Raw genomic sequence first — 21994 nt, 5'->3', positions numbered from 1 at the left:
AAACACAGGAGACTATAAATCAAGTAAACAATTGTAACAATAATGCACGTTCTGGTTTGTGGAATTGTAACTGTGTTGGTTGCGCAGATTGAGATGGTCAATTGTTAGTTTAATGAAACCATATTTTGCATTATGTGTGAACATGGAGTTATCAGGTGATATGCGTGCACGTGAGAAACAGTCCTTGGTTGTGTTGAGTTGGCTTTCATAATAAGACCCCTTTAATTATTGTAAGGCTTTAGCCAATATTATTTGGTGCGTTAGAAAATACAATTAGTATTTTTGCATTTTTTTCACATGTTGAGCCATAGCTAAGAATCAGTGTGCCCTTGCTTTAACTTTGTGACATAGTTCCACAACTGTAAGATGGAATATACTCATTGATAGAATATAGATTCATTATCATGTATCTGTGCTTCTAAGAAGTAACTCTTATCCTTTGAAAAATGAGTCTAGGATGCTTCAAGTGGAATATGAGCAGCTAAAGGAACAGCATCTTCGAAGGGGAATAAATGCACTCAGCTCACCCCCAGACTCTGCCGTGTCACCCCAGCACACATCTGAAGATGCTGAGCTCATTGCAGAGGCCAAACTTTTAAGGCAACACAAAGGTCGTCTAGAGGCCAGAATGCAGATTTTGGAAGATCATAATAAGCAGTTGGAATCTCAGCTCCATCGGCTGCGACAGCTGCTTGAGCAGGTATAGCACTCCTGATTATAACAGTTGCTTAATGTATGGTGGTGGCTGCTTTTCTTCAAGTTCAAAATATCCAAGTTTCTATTCATGCCTCTTTCACAGCACTTTGGTAAACAAGAGTATTTTTGTATTCTTCAATTTTGTTACATTCCCTTTGTCCCAAGTGTAAGGTGATGATGTTAGCCATTCAGTTGTGTCCAACTCACAGGGATCCTATGGCCCAGATGTCTCCATGGCTTTTAATCTTGCACTGTTTCTTTTAGTTATATAATGCTATGGCCAGTGTTCATTTTGATCATGTCTCACCAGTGTGTTCTTTGTCAGCCTGGTTTTCTTTTAATTTTGCCAATGTGGTGGGGGGTTTTTTGTTTTGTTTTTTGCAGATTTTTGTGGTAATTCACACACCTTGACAGTTTATTAACCTAGTCAAGATTCTCCAGTCAACAGACCTCAGTATTAAAGCAGGTTAAAAACAACAATTTACAGATGACATTATAGAAAAACTATCTCCCTATGCAGTTAATTTTTAATCAATATGGTACTTATGTTTTAATAGTAAAATCTAATCTGTAAATTGTTCTGTTTTTAAACTCTGTTTTATTACAGGACTGTTAACTGGAGAATGTCGGTTAGGTTAATAAACTGTCATGGTGGGTGAATTACCGCAATAATCTGTTTAAAAAAAAAACCCTCCTAATAAAATGCATTTACAGTAATAGACAACACCACACAGAATATTGTTAAGGAGGAACATTTTACATTGTTTTACATAGGAACTTACTTGTTTCAGGTTGCCATTCAGAGGTGTCCTTGCTGTTTTTATTTCAGAAGCCCAAAGGATTAGTGGCTGTCAGGAATCCTGTCATTTTTATCCAAAAGATTGATTACAATGTCAAACATGGAGGTGAAGCAGAGCTGGCATATGGCAGCTCTGAGAAAAACGTGTTAATTATAAAGAGAAGGAAATAATGAAATGGTGTCACCTGCTTTTTCAGTCCTTCCAGTTTTTACCAGATATAGTGAATACCTATTTAGGCCCTCTGTATGAAAATGCTGAATCTCTGTAGATTACATGAATTTCTTCTTAATATGTAAAAAGGGGCAGAATTCACCCCCCCCCCAATTCTATAACCTCAATTTATCTTTTGCATTTCTTGAAATCAGATGTGCTAATGGGAATAAAATACAACTAGAGGCTGATGATGATAATTTATGGGTAAGGATTTTATGTCTCCAAGACGTTTCCATTAGTGCTAGATCAATCTTCATGATTTAAAGGTTCTGCAAGTCTCCCATCCCTTTGTGAGAAAGCCACAGTGAAACAAAACTGTTGTTTAAAATTATCTTGAGAAAAAAAGTTATTGCCCATCTAATGTGAGAAATGCCACTGAATTATTTTGGAATTTTACATTGAAAGTTTGTCTACAGAATCTGTTTTTATTTTAAAGGGGTGAACAGATACTATTTACTGAGAAGGCCAATAATCAGAGGAATATTATTTGAAAACTCACAAAAATGTTTCCTATCTAGACTAGGAAAATGGAAGCAATGCCAGTGGACAGGAATCAACAGGGACACAGGTCCAGTTAAAAAATAAAATCATAATATTCCTCCCTGGGGATAGTATTTTAGTATACCATTCGGTGACACCTAAAAATATATATAATTCCCTTTTATCACTGTCCAATTGTATATATATTTAGCTGACTGGAAAAGTAATACACTGTGGTTCTAGATGTAACATCATAGAAAAGCAACAACTATGGTTTATTGTTATAGGAGCAGGCGTGGAAAACCCATGTCCTTCCATGTGCTCTTCTTTCCTTGCCTGTAGCTCAGAAATGAATAATTACTGATTTCACAGCAAACTATTGTATGTTGTTATCTTCCAGTCGCAAAATACACTTTGTTCTTTTCCCACCAAACTAGGTTTACTTCTGATTCTGAAAGGGAGCAGGGGAACATAGTTTGGTATAAGGACATAATGGGGGGGGGGGGGATTAGCTGCAAACTAATGCAGCTAATTAGTTGAGGAGAGGGAGGGAGGAGGTCACAAGATCAAAGATGCCCCAGCTCAAGGATCCATAGCATCCAGCCATGGTGTCTTGAACCTTGTGACAGTCAGATCATGACAGCACTGGCACAAAGAGATCATCATCTTCTTTAATTTAAGCAGTACTTTTAGAATGTTGTACACCTTAAGCAAAGTGCTCTGCTAGTGGGGGAAAGAGGGGCATTTTTAAAATGATTCATCCTCCTAACTGACACTCCCCATGCCACATGGTAGGTTGTATAGGGGATTTCTCCAAACCCTCAGATGGTGCTTCCGGGGGAAAGATGGGGAAATAACCGGCCCTGCTCATATGCAGTTGGATACAAAACATTGCTAAAAGCTGCTGCTGTCCTCGGCAAGTAGCGGCCATTGTTCAGGCAAAGGAGTCCAGCAAAACAAAGAACATGGCAGGTTGTCATGTGGAGGCACACCGAAGGCTCGCTACTCCTCGCATGGAGCTGCGTGATTGGGGGGCAGGCTGGCGTGAAGTGGCAGGTAAAAGGAGACCAGTGTTATCACATGGTCTCTTTGTCACTCACTGCTCTGGCCACCTGCTGCTTCCTTCCCTCCCTATCTTACAGGCTTTGTTTTGCTGTTTTGTCATACAGCTTGTTTTTTATGCCATAGCTGGCACTTTATATGGGGGGCAGATCCTCTTGGGCACAACCTGTGTCCACGTGCTGAGTTGCTGCCTGTTTGTGGGAGTTTCCTTAAGAGGCTGCATATGTGAGCAGGGTCACTTCCCAGCTGGGGAGTTAGCCACCTCACAAGGCAGGGTGGCTGGGGGAGCTCCAGTAGAGGTTGAGGCTTGTAGGGCTTTCCTATGTTTACCTTCCCAGGGTCCAGCAGGCCTGATGGTTATGGGGAGCTTGACCACAGGGTCACTTAGTCCCCATGGGGTGGTGGTCTGCTGGCCGCAGCAAGGGAGGAGTGATTAGGATCCACTGCCTCATCTTTGGTGTGCCTATGCTCATGTAAATAATAAAGCTGTGGCCCTGTTTATGGCACAAAATTTTCATTGTTTGTGGAAACTGCTGAAACTGTTCTCCTGCCTCAGTTTTTTCAAATGTGATTTGATACCTTTAAATACATTTGTTTTAAAAATCTTATTTGTTCTTAAATCGTGAAACTTTAGCCAGACACAGACTCCAGAATTAACGGCGGCTCTTCTTGTGCCTCACCTCAGCATTCTGCACTCAGCTATTCTCCTGATTCCAGTTCACAGTTTAATCAAACTGGTGAGTTAGTTGATCAGCCAAAAGGTTTGTTATATTTGTAAATGGGATTCTAAAGACTTTACATTAGAAGCAAACTCCCTTGAAGAAAATGTAGGTGGATGTAGAGAATACTGGCCCTGGGCAAACCTGCTGTTTTTGTTTTGGGGGATATTGGGGGGGGGAGGGGTGCTCTGTATTTATGTAATGATGTGCTGTCCATTAAAACCTTGTGAGTATATATGCATCAAGAACAAAAAGCCTATTACTATGGGGCTTTGACTCTTATCAAAGATATAAGATCAAGTGATCCATGCAAAGGTCACTTCCAGGACTGACTTCTGTAAATCACTGTACGGGGGCCTACCAAGAAATTTGCAGCTGGTGCAAAATGTAGCAGTCAGGGTCCTTAACCTTAGAGGGCCCATATCCAGCCAGTGCTGAGGCAACAGATTTGGTTGCCAGTTGCAACCCGAGTCAAGTTCAAGGTCCTGATTTTGACCTTTAAGGCCCTTTGCAGTCTCAGTCCCATATATCACCTATCATGGAATCATAGAATCATAGAGTTGGAAGGGGCCATACAGGCCATCTAGTCCAACCCCCTGCTCAACGCAGGATTAGCCCTAAGCATCCTAAAGCATCCAAGAAAAGTGTGTATCCAACCTTTGCTTGAAGACTTCCAGTGAGGGGGAGCTCACCACCTCCTTAGGCAGCCTATTCCACTACTGAACTACTCTGACTGTGAAAAATTTTTTCCTGATATCTAGCCTATATCGTTGTACTTGAAGTTTAAACCCATTACTGCATGTCCTCTGCAGCCAACAGAAACAGCATCCTGACTTGGAGGACAACCTTTCAGATACTTAAAGAGAGCTATCATGTCCCCTCTCAAACTCCTTTTCTCCAGGCTGAACATTTCCAAGTCCCTCAACCTATCTTCATAGGGCTTGGTCCCTTGGCCCCAGATCATCTTCGTCACTCTCCTCTGTACCTTTTCAATTTTATCTACGTTCTTCTTGAAGTGAGGCCTCCAGAACTGCACACAGTACTCCAGGTGTGGTCTGACCAGTGCCATATACAATGGAACTATGACATCTTGTGATTTTGATGTGATGCCTCTGTTGATACAGCCCCAAATGGCATTTGCCTTTTTTACCGCTGCATCACACAGCCTGCTCATGTTTAGTTTACAATCCACAAGTACCCCAAGGTCTCGTTCACACACAGTGCTACCTAGAAGCGTATCCCCCATCCAGTAGGCATGCTTTTCATTTTTCTGACCCAGATGCAGAACTTTATACTTATCTTTATTAAATTGCATCTTGTTCTCATTTGCCCATTTTTCCATTGTGTTCAGATCTCGTTGAACTCTGTCTCTATTTTCCGGAGTATTTGCCAGTCCTCCCAATTTGGTGTCATCTGCAAACTTGATGAGTAGTCCCTCCACCCCCTCATCTAGATCATTAATAAATATGTTAAAAAGTACCGGGCCGAGCACCGAGCCCTGAGGTACCCCGCTACTCACCTCTCTCCAGTCTGATGAAACACCATTGACAACAACTCTTTGAGTGCGGTTCTCTAACCAATTCCCTATCCACCTAACTATCTGAAAATCCAGATTGCAGTCCTTCAACTTATCCATCAGAACATCATGGGGAACCTTGTCAAAAGCTTTACTAAAATCCAAGTAAATGACATCAACCGAATTTCCCCGATCCAGCAAACCTGTTACTTGGTCAAAAAAGGAAACTAGGCTGGTCTGGCAGGACCTGTTGAAGACAAATCCATGCTGACTTCCTTGGATCACCAAATTGTCCTCCAGATGTTTGCAGATTGCTCCCTTTAATATCTGCTCCATTATCTTCCCCACAACAGAGGTCAGACTAACTGGTCTGTTGTTTCCCGGGTCATCCTTCCTCCCTATTTTGAAGATCGGAATAACGTTTGCTCTCTTCCAGTCCTCCGGGACATCTCCAGTCCTTAAAGAGGTTCCGAAGATGATGGACAAGGACTGTGCAAGTTCTCTGGAAAGTTCTTTGAGTCCTCTCGGGTGCATTTCATCCGGACCAGGGGATTTGAACTCATCCAGTGCAGCTAAATGCCTCTCGACAACCTCTCTATCCATGTTAACCTGCCACCCAGACACTAACCTTTGGCTACGGCCATCTCTAGATGTGCCTAAACACTTTGACCTGTGGGAAAAAACAGATGTAAAATAGGCACTAAGCCTTTCTGCTTTCTCTGCATCTTCCGTTAGAGTTTGTCCATCCGCACCCAACAGTGGGCCTATTGCCTCCTTTATTTTACGTTTGCTCCTCACATAACTGAAAAATCTTTTCTTGTTACAATGGGCTTCCCTGGCCAATCTTAGCTCACTCTCAGCTTTGGCCTTTCTGATGATTGAATCTTATGATCATCTATTGCTACACGCAGTGCCTCGCTTTGACCCAGGCCTGGTCCACAAGAAGTTTGCTTGGCCTTGACCAAGGCCAGAATCTTTTCAGTCCTGGCCCCTACCAGGAGCTTTCACGTTTTCGCAGGGCCTATAAAATGGAGCTATTCTACCAGGTCTTTGGTTGAGGCCAGGGTGTGGGAGATTGTAGGGGCCCCTCCACAACCAAGAACTATTGGCATCCCTGGGGACTGGGGCTCTGAGGGGTGGTAAGAAATTTAATATTTAAATAAGAAAAAATAAATAAGAAAAATGTATTTTGTCTGTGGAAATCTCCATTTGATCCAAATGTACAACTGAACTCTTTGCTATTATATCAGGTATTGCTTTATAATGTAAGAATAATAGTTATAAATAAATCACTTTTGTTATCTTCTAGCAATTAACAATGAGCATGTCTTGTACATTTCAAATGAAAGATGTTTTAAATTGCACAACTTTTTCTTTAATGTGAAAGCCTAGATGGTCAAAATAATTTTTAAATTCTTTAAAATGCTATTATATAGTAATTATTATAGTCATTGCATATTTTCATTTTTGTAGGTGTAGAAGACTTGTTAGTCCCACCTCATGATACTAGCACAGATCTAACTGATGTCATGGAACAAATCAACAGCACATTTCCTTCCTGCCGCAGTAAGCATTATTTTTATTTATTTTCTTTACCATTTTATAGTCCACCATTCTCACTGAAACTCCAGTTGTATTTCACAGTGTAAATTCATGCAGTCAATAGAATGAGACATCTAATAACCAATGTTAATATTACTAGGACCACGGAGGTCTGCAACAAGGCATATATTTAGAGATTATATGTTAAACTATGCAAAGATAGTATTGTATAAGTAGAAAACAATGCAGTGAGAGCAGGCTAATACATTCACCCAACAGCTAATACATCATGTACAGTCCTGTTCTCTTCCAGAACCATCTGTAACCGCTCCGCAGAGCAGTATAAATAAAACAGTAAAGGGTGGGGGAGTGCTGTCCGGGATGGTGGGGGCAACGATTGGCCCCGGACTGACCAGTGGCCCCATGGCCCCGGACTGACCAGTTGGGAGGCGCAAAGTGCCTCCCAACCCGGCTACCCCCCACGTGGGCCACCTTCATCCCACGGCGGCCATTCCTCTGCTGGCCGCCGAGAGGCGAGGTAGACCCAGAGGCCCAGGAAACCTGGGCCGAGGGGGGGGAAGAGACCTTCATGGCCGCCCCAAGAGCTTGGCTGATACATCGCAGAAAATGCAGCGGTATACAAATCGAAGAAATAAATACATTCTCCTGAATTTCTTAGCAGTTTCTTCTGGGTCACGTTTTGAGTCTAAGATTGGGGGTGTGGGATTGTTCTGTGGTGGTTTTAGCCCTTCCTCAAGGTTAGGTCGCAGAGTGTGGTGCTCGGAGTGGGGTCATCCTAGGGTGTTTTGGGCACTGAGAAATAATGGTAGCTTAGCTCCAGAAGTCAGTATTGCTTGGAACTGCAAATTTACATCTACAATTTCCAAGAACTTGGCTAGATTTTGAATTACAGTACACTATCTACAAGTCAAATATCTGACTGTGAAAATTACTACTACTAATAATACAAAATACCACGGCTTAGGAATAGAGTTAGAGTACCACTGGGAGACAAAGGTGTTATTTGTTCAATGGGTGTTCAATGCTCAGACTGTCCAGATGTTTCTTCAGACTTCTAAGAACTGATTCTATGACAACTGGCATGACTGTAGAAGAGGAGGGCAAGGAGTCATATGATAGCTGTGTTTAATTATGTAAAAGTTAGTAGATATGTTGAAGAGGAGGCCAACTTGTTTATTGCAGCTTTAGAGACAAGGACTAGAAGCAATGGATTCAAATGATAGGAAAGGAGGTTCCATAAATATTAGAATGCATTTTCTGATGGTGAGGGCTTATCACTGATTGATACATTTGCCATGCTGCTGGTAATAGCTCCAAGACAGGGTTGCTTGGAACAGCAAGAATCCTGCAAAGATATATATGCAGTTCCCAAAAACCTGGATCTTGAATTGTAGAGCACCATCTACCAGTCAGATATCTGATTGTAATAAATAATAATAATAATAGTAATAGTACTAAGAATACATATAACAATTTTTGAACAAGGCAACACATGAAGTCTTCACATGATGGTGTTCAGCACCTCTTCTATGTTCCACCATTCCAGTGATATAAAGGATTGCAAATATCCAATTGTACTGAGACCTTGTTTATTCAATTGCTCTTAAATTAATCATATATATTTAAAAAAAATAGGACCTTGGAGCTATTACCACCAGCATGCAAATGTATCAGTCATGATAAGTTTATCAGGACTTGTTTACCAGGAGTGTTTAAATTGGACTATAAAAGTGGTTTTGACACCAAAGCCTAGAATATACTACAGAATCAGACAGAGCTGGAAGAGACCACAAATGGCCATCCTGTCCAGCCTCCCAACTTCTCAGAGATTTTAACAAAGGTGCTCCTCCACTCTTCTCCTAAAAACTTCCAACAAAGGATACTCCACCACTCTCCAAGGCAGCATATTCCATCTGTGATAAGCCCTCACCATCAGAAAATGCATTTTAATATTTATGGAACCTCCTTTCCTAGTCCTTGTCTCTAAAGCTGCAATAAACAAGTTGGCCTCCTCTTCAACATAACTTCTAATTTTTACATAATTAAACACATCTATCATATGACTCCTTGCCCTCCTCGTCTACAGTTATGATGGCAGGGCGCTTTAACCATATTTCATAGTAATGATTGATAAATATTTAAATATCTACTATAGTGTAGTGCAGTGATTAGACTTGACGCCCAGGTTCAAATCCCCCTTCTGCCATGGAACCATGATACATGGCCTTGGACCAGTCACTCCCCCTCAGGATCACCTATCTCACAGGGTTGTGAGGAGAGGAGAATGATATAAACTACCTTAGGTCCCCACTTGGGAAAAGGCAGAGTATGAAGTAAATAAGTAAGTAAGTAATGGTTCTAGTTAGCACTTAGTGAACAGAGGCCAAAGTAAAGCCATGGGCTTTTTATAAAAAGGTAGTTTTGTTTTTAGTGACTTCATTGTATTTCCCAATTTTTTGTTCAAAATGGTATTTCTGGTTTGAACTTTGATAGCCTCACAATGACACTCAACACATTAATTTTTAGGGTTGGTAAGAATTGCAAATTAGAGGTTCTAATTACTTTTTCCAGTACATGGACAAGTAACAGCTGAAATACTTTGATGTTCTTAAATGTATAGTTCCTGCATGGATATGGAAAGGCATGGCTAACCTAACAGAGTAGTGGAAATATACATTTATCAGCCATAGACTGGGCATGGAAATGTCCCTCAGAAATGGGACCAAGAGTGCTTTGTATCTTATTTACTTCACTGGGATGATTGATTACAGCTCTTAATTGTTCTTTCATTTTCTATTTGCAAAGACAGATAAGAACCAGACAGTTGTTCCCTCTTGCATTGCCTCTATTTAAATCAGTCCGTACTGTGCAGGTTTCTTCTTTACAAAGAAGTCATTTTGGATAACTGTTGTTGTGATCATTTTAAACTTTAATTTCATAATATAAAAATAGTATGGAACATTTTCAATTGTTTGTGGTTCAGTAACAACTTTGTATTGCTCCCACTGCAGTGGCCATAAAAGTAAATGCATTGTCCATTTGTAATAGCTGAGGCTTTTAAGGTGGATAATCTTATGCAAAGTACTAAGATAAAATCAAATTATATTATGTTGTCCAGCCGCTACCGAACTCTATTAAACATTCCCTTTATCTCTCATGTGCGTTTCCCCTTCTTTGAAGAAGTACATCAGAGAGGATACACTTTATATACAACTAGAAAGAAAATTACAAGCTGGTTTGTTTGAACAGATCCCCAAGGTCTGGTGCTAGCTGTAGATAAATGCCCATGTCCCATTTCTAATTCAGATTTGAGGGCCTTATTCCAAACTAGCACTGCCATTTGATATCATTAGATGAGTATTTATCAACTCAATACTTCTGTACTGTGGTAAAGGGCACACTCTATTTTATTTGTGGTTGCCATTAAAACAAATGATTTGGCAAAGCTTTGCAGGCAATTTTTATTTATTTAAAATATTCATATCCCCACTTTTCTCCAGATTAATAGGTCCCAGAGCAACTTACATTATTAAAAGCAGGTACAGTCTGTCACAGAAATACATACAGTACAAATGGAAAGAGCAAGCCATTACCCCATTGCGATGCCCCTTTCCACTTACCCTTTGCAACCTCTCTCTATCAGGTTCAGGGCTATAAGTAGGTCAGGCCATCACATTTGCCACCCTGCTTATCTCTTTTAATATACAGAGAGAGCCATGACCCTTTCACACCTCAGGTCCTCTCCCAGAGACCTCAGCAGACAGGGTAACTAAGCCCTCTTCAATAGCAGGCTCTCACTCACACAGACTTCTAGAGGTTGGGAGCTCATACACTGTTCCATTCACACACTGCCACCATTTATTCATATAATAATTTATACACACAAACATAAACCAAGATCTGAGGAACAAAGCCCACAGAGTTCAATAAAACAAGGAGTTAACATTCATTTAAGGCTTGGATATAACACTGAATAAAATAAGGAAGAGATTACAACAGTTCTTTTCCCTTGAACCTTTGAACTGCTTGCTTTTTTCCAGCAATTGGGGTCCTTTATTACCAATTGATTCTTTTCAGCCAGCTCTAAGTAGTTTTTCTCCACTGTTTCACTCAATCGTACCTACTCCCAGCTGCTCTCTTAATTGTTGCTTTCCAGCTGTCTCTCTCCCCAGCATTCCATCAGCTCCCACTGGTTGCTCTTAGGCAGAGGCAGAACTGCTAATGATCCCTGGTCGGATGGTAAGAGCTGCCTTTGAGCCCATATGGGTGGAAGCAGTCCTGCAATATGAGGGGGTCCCTGGCCACAAAGAGCTTTATGGGTTCACACCAGCACAGTATTGAACATGGAAGCAAACTGACAGTCTGGTGATCTTAAATTCGGAGTAATAAGTTCAAAACTCTTAATCCCTGTAAGCAGTTGGCCTGCAGTATCCTGTATCTGTTGAGGCTTGCATGTCTTCATGGGCAGTGAATTAAAATAGTCAGTTTCAAGTTTTTAGTATGGCTATATCAGCTGAATCTTAAAAAGGGAACAATTTCTGTGCCATATACAAAATTGAAGGAAGGCACTTTTGCCACATGATTTAGCTGCTTTTCCAGCAGAGCAGTTCCAACAGAATCCCCAGCTCTTAATCTATTAGCTATACCATCCAAGGAGGATAGCCCAATTCCCTCCAGAATCTCAGCCTTCCCAGACAGCATTACCTCCGTCTTATCACAAACTGTGCTGCACCTACATGCTGATTCTGATTTATTTCTTGTGTACTTGATGTTTATTGTCCATTATGCTAGTAACCAACATAAATTTGCAAAATGATCTCTAGTGCATTTTTTCTGAATCCAGCTTGAACACCCATATATAGTAACAGTCTTGGTAAAATGTTGAACATCACTTTACTTGTATGATACATTAATGTGATGTTCTGATAGTTGCTGCAGTCTTTGATGTCTCCAAGCACAGGCTTTGGCAAATAAAATGCAAGTCTGTGACCAGACAGTTAAAAAGCAGTTATGAGGAACATACTGCAGAAAACCAGAAAGACTAACAATAAAATTTTCTGCAAATACATTAGAAACATAAAAGTAAACGGGGAGGCAGTGGGGTCCATGGATGACCAGGGAGTGAAAGGATTACTAAAAGGTGATAGGAAGATGGGAGGTGCTAAACCACCAGTTTTAGGAAGGTGTGTCTGTGGAGAAATGCCCCCTCAGGCATTTTTTCCTTGTGCTCTAGAAGAAGGAGGGGAGTTAACCTACTTTCCCATCATTTCAATATAGCCCCCATCTTTAAAAAAAGGTTCTGAAAGAGATCTGGGAAATTACAGACTTGCCAATCTAACATCTATACCAAGTAAGTCGATGGAATCTGTTATTAAAATTAGCAGGCACTTTGATGAACAAAAGCTATTGAGGAAAAATCAGCATGGATTCTGTAAGGGAAGATCTGATCTCAGTAACCTTTTAGAATTCTTTGAGGGGGTGATCAAACAAGTGAACAAGTATGACCCAGTAGATGTTGTTTACTAGACTTCCATGAAGCTTTTGACAAAGTTCCTCATCAAAGGCTCCTAAACAAACTCAGCAATCGTAGGATGAGAGTAAAAATCCTCTTGTGGATTAAAAACTGGTTAATTAGCAGAAAATAGTATAAATGGGCCATTTTTACAGTGGAAAGTTGTAACCAGTGTAGTACCACAGGGCTTTGTAGTAATTCCATTGTTTTTTACTTGTTAATTAATGATTTGGAGTTGGTAGTGAGCAGTAAATTGGCTAAGTTTGTGAATGCGACACTAAGTTGTTCAGGGTGGTGAGAACCAGGGAAAGTCAAGATAGGGCGAGGGTGCTAATGTGGCAAAGGAGTTTCATCATGGACAAGTGCAAAGAAATGTCTTAGGGGTCCAAACTGGAGGTCATTGACCATGAGAGAGATCTTGGAGTCATGATAGATAATTCATTGAAGATGTCAATTCAGTGTGCAACCACAATAAAAAAGGCAAATGCTATGCTGGGAATTATCAGGAAAGATAAAACCAAATCAGTCAGAATAATAATGCCACTGTATAAAATCTATAGTGTGGCCTTATTTGGAATGAATAGCGTATAATTCTGGCCAAAAACGTCATTCGAGCATTAGAAAATGCAGAAAAGGGGAACTAAAACAATTAAGGGAATGGGGCACAAATGATGACTGAGGGGTGATGACAGAGGTTTATAAAAATCATGCAAGGATAGAGTAGGCAGAGAAAGAAATACTATTCTCCCTTTCTCACAATACAGCAAATATGGTCTTGCTTTCCACCCTGTACCCGCCTACCTCGGGGAGTGGACTTTGTTGCTGTGGGGGTAAGGATGTTAGAAGTGAGCAGGGGCCTGCTGGCTGGTCAGCTAGGGGCATGGCCAGCAGTGGGGCAGCTCTTAAGGAGGAGACCCAATGTCAGGGAAGATCTTTGCTCTGGCCTTGCTCCCACCCTCCCTCCCTATTCACATTGTGATTAAATTATCTGTCACAGCTGGCAGTTTGCAGGGGGCTTGATCCTTTTGTGGCAGAGCACCCACAAGTGGTGGAGCTCCGCCTAGTCTCGGGAGCCTCCCTAAGAGGTTGTACACATGCCAGAGCAGCAGCATCTGCCCAAGTGGGGAGACGGCTGTGGTGCATGGTAGGGTGGCTAAGAAGGGACCCCAATTGAGGCTGACGCCTGTGGGCTTCTTCTAAACATCACCTTCCTGATGGTTCGGCAGGTCTGATGGAGAGGGAGAATGGCGGGCTTGTTGCTCGGACCCTATGGGTGGGCCTGCCAGTGGGATTTCCCCTCCCATGAAGCGCCCATCAGTCAGGAGGGGAATGGACCATTGGATCTGCCCCTGCACTGGACCTATGCCTTCGCTCATATGTATTAATAAATGCTGTGGCCTCATTTATGTCAAACATACCCATGCTTCTGTTTCATTGAGCGCCAGAAATGTCCCTTCCCTACACAGCAGCTCTTGGACACTCAATGAAATTAATGAGCAGTAGGCTTAGAACAGATAAAAGGAAGTACTTCTGCACCCGAAGAGTAATTAACAGGTAGTATTCACTGCTGCAGGAAGTGGTAGCAGCTACAAGCATAAAACAGCCACAAGGTATACATGGAACACTGTGTCTGGAGCAGTGACTGTGTTGGTTCTGGGAGGGCTTTGCTGCTGGTGGACTCCTGATGGCATCTGGGGTTTGGTTACTGTGTGACACAGAGTGTTGGACTTCATGGGCCTGATCCAACTTGGTTTCTCTTATGTTCAGCAACTGTCTCTCGGCAATGGCCCTACTTCCTACCCCATGCAATGCCCTTTTCAAAAATATGTGCATTACAGAAAAATATGTGTTGCCTGTAATCATGACCTTTGCTCTGCATTGTGTTGAATTTAAGGTCTTCTGTGTACAGTTCATCTTACATTTTCATTCAAAACAGTATAAATCTTTTCAATGTCATTTCAAGATTTTACAGCATAGACTAGTGGCCATACTAGAAGCAAATGAAAAGAACATATAATCTAGAACAATTTATTTAATATGAATGTGCAACCTAGCTGCCAATAGACTGATATAAAAACATATTGATTGAAATGGTTGTTTAAATATTTAGGATTTAAGGAGAGGGAAAGTAAAATGCAAAATATTCTCAAGATGCTGGTCAGCTATTTTTCAATACTCTATTTCAAATACAAATTGCTTTGTTAATTCTTGACTGCTTCCATTTTATTACAAATAATAATATATATTTTTTTTAATTTACAGCAAATCTTGCTGGCAGACCACAGGTATGATGTATATTAATATATATATGTATATATATTAAAGCTTTGCCACCACAATGCAATCAAAATCTGCATGGAATACTGTAACTAAGTATAAATGTTCAGTATAGAAGTAAATGCATTTGGGATTCATTCTTTACCATAAAATACAATACAGAACAAATGAGCATATATAATACTTTCTAGAACTAGTTAGAGCACAAACTAGATGCAGGCCCAGCAATTCATTGGCTCTCAAATGGAGGGGGTGTTTTGTTTTTGAGCGAAAAACAACTGTGAAGGGCTCCAAAGGGATGATTGCTACTGTGCAGGAGGTTACATCTTTTCTCTACCCTGGGGGACATACAACTTTAGCAAGCATCTATGTGTTTTTTTCCATGGGCCATCTGGTAACTCAGGAGAAGAGATTTAAATTGAGGGGAAACATATTAAGGGAATGCTTCATGACTTTGATCCACATTGAGCATCCCTTGAAAGGTTGCTATGCCTTTTAAAGAAAAACACTTATGTACAGTATTTGCTGGCGTATAAGACTACTCCCCCCTCCCTGAAAAACATGCCTCCAAGTGGGGGGGTCGTCCTATACGCCGGGTGCACTTCAGTTGGGATAGACATAGCTGCCCATAGTGGCTCATAGTACTGTATTTTGAGTGGAAATGTTGGGGGGTCATCTTATACGCCCATTCGTCTTATATGCCGGCAAATACGGTAGTTGTATCATTTGCATGCAGAACATAGGTGCATGAGGCTGTATAATGTGAAAAGCATCCAATACTGTGTTAGGAACATCTAGCCACAGTGATCCATGAGACGGTCACCTCCAAACTAGACTTCTGTAACTTGCTCTATGTGGGCCTACCCCTGACTCTGATTCGGAAATTACAGTTGGTCCAGAATTCAGCAGCTCAAGTCCTCACAAGAACACCTTGGAGGGCCCACATTTGGCCAGCCTTGAGGCAACTGCATTGGCTCCCCATTGAATTTCAGATCCAGTTCAAGGTGTTGGTATTAGCCTTTAAGGGCCCAGTATATCTGAGGGGCCACTTGACTGACTATACCCCCCCAAAGGGCATTGTACTCTGCTGATTCCAACTGGCTGGTGATCCCTTGCCTAAGAGAGGTACGCCTGGCCCCTGCCTGGTGGAATGACCTCCTGGAACAGCTTAGGGCCCTATCAGAGCTGATTCAGTTCCTCAGGGCCTGCAAAATAGAGGTCTTCCACCAGGCATTTGGTTGGGGCCATCGAACTCCAGCAATAACACAAATACCCTCCTGAAATCCTGAAGCCTGCATCTTAAAATCTAGAACTATGATGACAGAACTGAAGAGCAATACCAACTAGCAGGTCTGATAGTTTTAATAGGTTTTAATTATTATGCTTGGAGATGAAATTGTTTGTATTGTATTTTATGAATTAATAATTATTGTATTTTTATATTGGAAAATGTTGGAAACTGCCCTAAACCGGCTATGCTGGGATGGGCAGTAAAGAGATGACATTTAATTAATTAATTAATTAAGTTGTATTATTTATTTAGTTGTATTAATTAATTAATTAAAATTTGTTTCAGAATTATTTTACTAATGAATAATGTGCCCATTTCATGTTTTAACTATGGAACCCTGACTGTACAATGTATTAAAGGAAATATCTGAAAGGTTCTGTGCATTTTAGTCTCAGATAACCTGTACAATAAAAACTCTGCAAGTGTAATTGCAGTACTGCCAACAGAACAGGGTTGACTTGGCCAGCAGTTCCATGTTGCTTATTCCCCTCACTTTTTTGTATTTCCATGCCCATTTTGGAATATGAAGATTCTCAGTGTAATGCCAGTTTGTTAAAACCAGCCATGCATCATCCATAGGGACCTGTTCTGTTTTAATATTTCATGACAAGTGCATGATGCATACTGATGCATACATTAGTTCGATTCAAAGTATCATTGAATGTTGTTACAGGAATAATAGTTGCATTTACAGTTTTCCTTGTCTCTTCATGTGCTTAGATCTAATTACTTTCATTTTAGAATGCAGAATAAATTACTATTATATCTCCACTGGCAAAACTTGGCTTGTTGCTGCCATACCTCTGAGCATTGTAAAATAGTTTCAAACCAGGGAAGAGGAATGGCTTAGTGAAAGAGCATCTGCTTGGCATTCAATCCCTGGTTAAGTATCAGATAATGTGAAAGACGGCCACCTGGGGAGCCACTTCCAAGCTGAATAGACAGTACTGACCTTGATGGACCAATGGGCAGATTCAGTATAAGGCGGTTTCATGTGTTCAATCATGGTTTACAGTCATGGCTTTGAAGGACAACTTCAGCCCATAGAGAACTAACTAATTGAACTGGAGTAGCAGAGTGAGGAGGAAGCACAAGACTTGTTGGCACGCAGCCATACCATTTTTATTTAGTTGTATCCAAACAGCACCGATTCCTTGTTGTTTAAGCTATAAGTACTTTCATCCATAGTTGCACAGTACAGGGAGTCAATGAGAGATTTTACAAACACTAAGCAAGGTTAAAATTGATTCATGTGGGTAGCCATGTTGGTATGAAGCAGCAGAACAATGTTTGAGTCCAGTGGCACTTTTAAGGCCAACAAAGTTTTATTGTTGGTCTTAAAGGAGCCACTGGACTCAAATTTTATGGTTACACCGGTTAACAAACCTTAGATTTAAGTGGATAGCCATGTTGGCCTGAAGTAGTACAACAAAATTTGAGTTCAATGGCACCTTTAAGGCCAGCAAAGATTTATTCAAGGCAAGAGCTTTTGTGTGCATGCACATTTCCTCAAGTGTGCATACACATGAGAGCTCACACCTTAGGTGGTTTGTTATCGTAAGCCTGGATCAGTTATTCTAGTGGAACTGAGACTTAGTTTGTCAAGCTAAATCCTTGGAGAGCATGGATAGAACAGAGGAGTATGTGAATAGAACACAGCAGTAAGGAGTAGCTGGAGATCCATGAAGTTGTTGTAACCTTGTAATGTTATATAAATCATCCTGTGACCAATACCTGGTTTTGTGATCAGTGCTTAGCTGTTTATCAGTTATTAAAATATAATATTAGACCATGGTTCAACCTTTGCCTAGGTGTGGTCCAGTATATATGTGTGGGTATAAAATATTGTCAAGTCACAAATTACTTAGGGCAACCTCAGCAAGAGGCTTTCAGGCAAGTGAGAAGCACAGGTGGTTTGTCATTGCCTTCCTCTGCTGAACGTTTCCTGGAGGTCTCCCATCCAAATACTGACCCTGCTTATTTCTGAGATCTGATGATTCAGACTATACCAGGCTGCCTTCCCTCCTCTGTTTCTTTTAAATGTGCTATAATATGTTTAACTGTTTATTTACTGTAGTCAAACATTTAATACTTCTGGAATTAGACTCTAAATATTTTGTGTAGGGTGATGACAGATCTAAGGACAACGATGGACAATAATACTCTACCTTTTTCCCCTCTTAAAACCAGGCAATGTGAAGTTTTCATTCTGAAGACAGATTGTTCTTTCTGATGTCAAATACCACCCTTTTTCTACAAATACCAACATAAAAATTCCAGTAATCAGATGGCTGCGTGGGACATTGTAACATACTGTTTAGCTCTGTGTGTTTTTACTTCAAGTAGGAAAACACTTGAACTACCCAAAGATAAGGATGTTGTGTTTTTTTTTAAATATGTGTGTTTCCCCCCTTCCTTCCCTCTCTATGCAATTGTAAATTAACAAACAGTAGAGTATTTGGAAATGGTTATACATATGTCATTGATTTATATAATATACAGTATCAGGAATGGGGGTGGGGGTTTATATCCATTCTTTTTGATATTCCTGCAGTGAATTGCATATACAGTTTGGAGCAAAGCATTACATTTATACATTCCTTTCCGCTTTTTGCATTTGCAGTTTGGAGTACCTTCTCTGCTGACACACATACTGCTCTGCACTGGTTTATTTATATTTACTCTAATAGTATTCATTTCAAACTGTGAACAAATATAAATTTCTCATAACCATGCTATTAGTATTTGACAAAACTCATTTATGGCCATCTAGGAATATATGCTTCAGCTAACAAGACAAAACTAAAATGGTATGCTAGTGAATATGTTTTCCCTACTGAATGCAGAAGGATACCACCACCACCACCCCCTGACTTTTTTTTTTTTTTTGGCTTGTAATGGGAGCTAAGTTTCATTTGGATTTTATTTAATACAACCATTCTGAATCTATGTGATGTTGGTTATCTACACAGGAAAGACAGTGGTCTGATTTTGTGCCAAATTCTGTAAAGGCTTTTTGTTAAATCATCAAATGCAAAGGCCCAGATTCACAATTATTTGATTCTGCTTTTAGAAATGTATATAACTTGAAGAGCTTAGTTTGCTGTAATGCAAAAATGATTTGTCCTGACATCACAAAGGTTGTCTAGGAAACTTTAGCCAGTATCTTCTTGTGTCCAGTTTCAAATTCTTTCCTTAACATTCACGTTTAAGGGCAGGGAAATTATGGAGAAGGTTAGCCACAGCCTATGACAAGATACTGGGCACTTTTCCTTCACCACTGAGTTTGTAGATTTGTGTGAGCAAATGCTGTCATTATAAAACTCATTTGCTTAATCAGTTGTACTTGTGCAATATGCATCTTTTAAGTTTCTAAGTAGTACTAAAGAAATTCCATTCTGATTTTATTAACATCTATTATACCAAATGTGAAGTGACCAGTTGTCTTCTGCAAGGAAATGCCAAATGGGGTATCCCATATTGATAATGAAATCAAAATAGGAACTGTAATTATGGTGTGATGCTTACAACTCCAGATGTTGATGTCACTACTCAGTTTTCTCATCTCTGAAGTGGAGCTAGTAACGGCTCCCTCTCAGAGTGTTATAAGACTCAAATTACATAATGTATCTTTAATGCTCTGATGGTTCAAAGTGCTATATAAATAAGTATTATTTTTTTGCAGGGGAGGGAGTTTTGCCAAAAGCGGGGGAGAAATAGGAGGTTAATATGTGGATTTTTCATCTTGAAAGAAATATATTTTGGTATAGATATTTTGAGAAGGAAGAAAAGTTTTGCAGAAAAGGAAAGCCATGACCACCTTTCTACCTCAGACATTTTTCTTTTTCTTTTTTGTATTTAGTATTGGAAACAGGTCAATGTTTTTTGCTAGGTGTCTTCCTTTACCGGATTACATTGATGCAAAAAGCAAAAACAAGAACCAATCCCTTTAAGAAAATACTTAACAGCAAAAGTCTCAGTAATGGATTTGGTGGCTTTTTATGATGACTGAAAGGTTATATATGAATTGTTTTCTGCCTGTCTTCGTATGCAAATTCTGTCCTCTTCTTGCTGTCATGTAAAAACAACTTAAACATTGCATTGTAACATTCTCCCTCTGAGACACTGATAAATAAAAGGAATATGTTACAGTAACATCTCAAAAAAGTTGGGTGTTCTGAGGGTTTTTTTAGTGTCGTGGTACATTTCCTTTTTCTAATCTGGTCACATGGTCTGACTTTCACACTGAATAAAATTAACGTTTAGGAGAAGACTGTTTTGATGTTCTTCATCGTAGAAGTAAACAACATTTAAAAGCCTGTTCCCTGTGTAGGAGCATTTCAGCCTTCAAGGTGCCTTTATGGAAAATGTGCCTTTATGCAAATAAAATATGTAGCAGAAAAATACAGCTCAGTAAATCAGTGCATATTTTTGTGCCATTTTCCATCTTCACCAATCCACACGGCCAGCAATCAATCTTGGCTGGTGCCAGATTTTAAATGCAAGTCACCAGTTGGTGAACTTGGTTTAGAGTATGCTATTAATATTCAAAATATGAATATATGAAACCCTTGTCCAATGGCAGAGCTGGAACATGATCTCTAAATTTCACTAGCTTGCACTCAGCAGCCTTCGTTTCTAATACACTGTTCTTGATTCTGACAGGAAATACAATTTATAGCCAATATGATTTTTTAAAAACTAAACTTTGCCATAATGAGTTCTTAGAAGTATAGCTGTGAATTACAAGTACTGAGATGCTATAAAAGGGCACATTCGTCAAGGAAATTCTTATTAGTGCATTTACTCTGAGAAAAACAAGGGCCTTGTGTGGAAAATGGTATAGACATTCTTACATAAACTTTTCATGTGGGAGATCTTGTAATATGAATAATGTAACTTCTTATGTGAAGAGACATTGATGATAATGCTGCCTCCTGTAGTTACCAAACTTGTAAAATGTGGCTTTTTGAAGTATGGAAGAAGTCATAATCTGCTGTGCTTCCAACACATCAGAGGTAAATTAATACATAGAAGAACAAAAGGTGATATTCAAAAGGTATCATCAGCACTGAATTAATTAATGGCTCCAAATATCCTTATATTTTTAACCCTTTGGAGGCTTTTATTTATTTATTCTCATATCTCAGGTTAGGAACTCATATGCTTAAAAACTGCTCTTTTACAGCCTCATCTGAAAACCGCTGAAATGGGGGCCTTCCTCATATTCTCAGGTAGGTTGTTCCACTTTACTGGGATTGCAAAACAGAATCCAACGAAGACTTCAAGCTGTACAGACCTTAGTACAGAAAACAACAGAGAGAATGATGAGTGGAGCTGCTGGGTCTTAAGTACTGTATATACTCGCATATAAGCCAACCCACATACGCCGAGGCACCTAATTTGACCACAAAATCTGGGCACACTTATTGTCTTGCATATAGGCCGAGGGTGGGAAATGCTCCATCGTCACAGGCTATCCCATCCAGCCTCCCCCCCAACAAATACAAAAAAGTCAAGAGAATTAATAGCTGCTGGTTTTTGTACCCCACTTTTCACTAACCAAAGGAGTTTTAACGTGGATTACAAGCCTTCCATTCCTCTCTTGATGCCAGACACCCTGAGAGAGCTCTGACAGAACTGCTCTGTGAGAACAGCTCTGGCAGGAGAACCAAACAGTGCCCCCCCAGGCCAGCAAACCAGAGCAGAACAACAGTACCCGAAGTTGGCAACCTACTACAATAAGTACAACAGCTACCAAACTTGAAAAATGGACAGTTCTAACTACAAATGCAGTGCCCCCCAGAACAAAACACTGAAATAAAGAACTGTAAAATTGAACACTAAAAGAACTGTAAAAATCAA

The 21994-nt window shown here is 40.2% G+C and overlaps 1 protein-coding gene across 8 annotated transcripts in view; it reads left to right on the top strand.

The window, feature by feature from the left end:
• UTRN (utrophin) overlaps positions 1-20400 on the top strand; it is a 503173-nt gene extending 482773 nt beyond the window's left edge. For all 8 annotated transcript variants that reach the window (XM_077350828.1, XM_077350839.1, XM_077350815.1 and 5 more), the window contains 5 exons: positions 457-700; positions 3886-3988; positions 6960-7052; positions 14824-14846; positions 18320-20400. In XM_077350828.1, the coding sequence (XP_077206943.1) occupies positions 457-700; positions 3886-3988; positions 6960-7052; positions 14824-14846; positions 18320-18328 (472 nt within the window). In that variant the 3' untranslated portion in view covers positions 18329-20400. The remainder of the gene's footprint in view (positions 1-456; positions 701-3885; positions 3989-6959; positions 7053-14823; positions 14847-18319) is intronic.
• The last annotated feature ends 1594 nt before the right edge of the window (positions 20401-21994 follow it).

This window comes from Paroedura picta, chromosome 1 (genome assembly GCF_049243985.1).
Source record: "Paroedura picta isolate Pp20150507F chromosome 1, Ppicta_v3.0, whole genome shotgun sequence".
NCBI classification, from domain to species: domain Eukaryota; kingdom Metazoa; phylum Chordata; class Lepidosauria; order Squamata; family Gekkonidae; genus Paroedura; species Paroedura picta.
The sequence above is the reverse complement of the archived record's forward strand: the minus strand, read 5'-3'. Positions and strand labels throughout refer to the sequence as shown.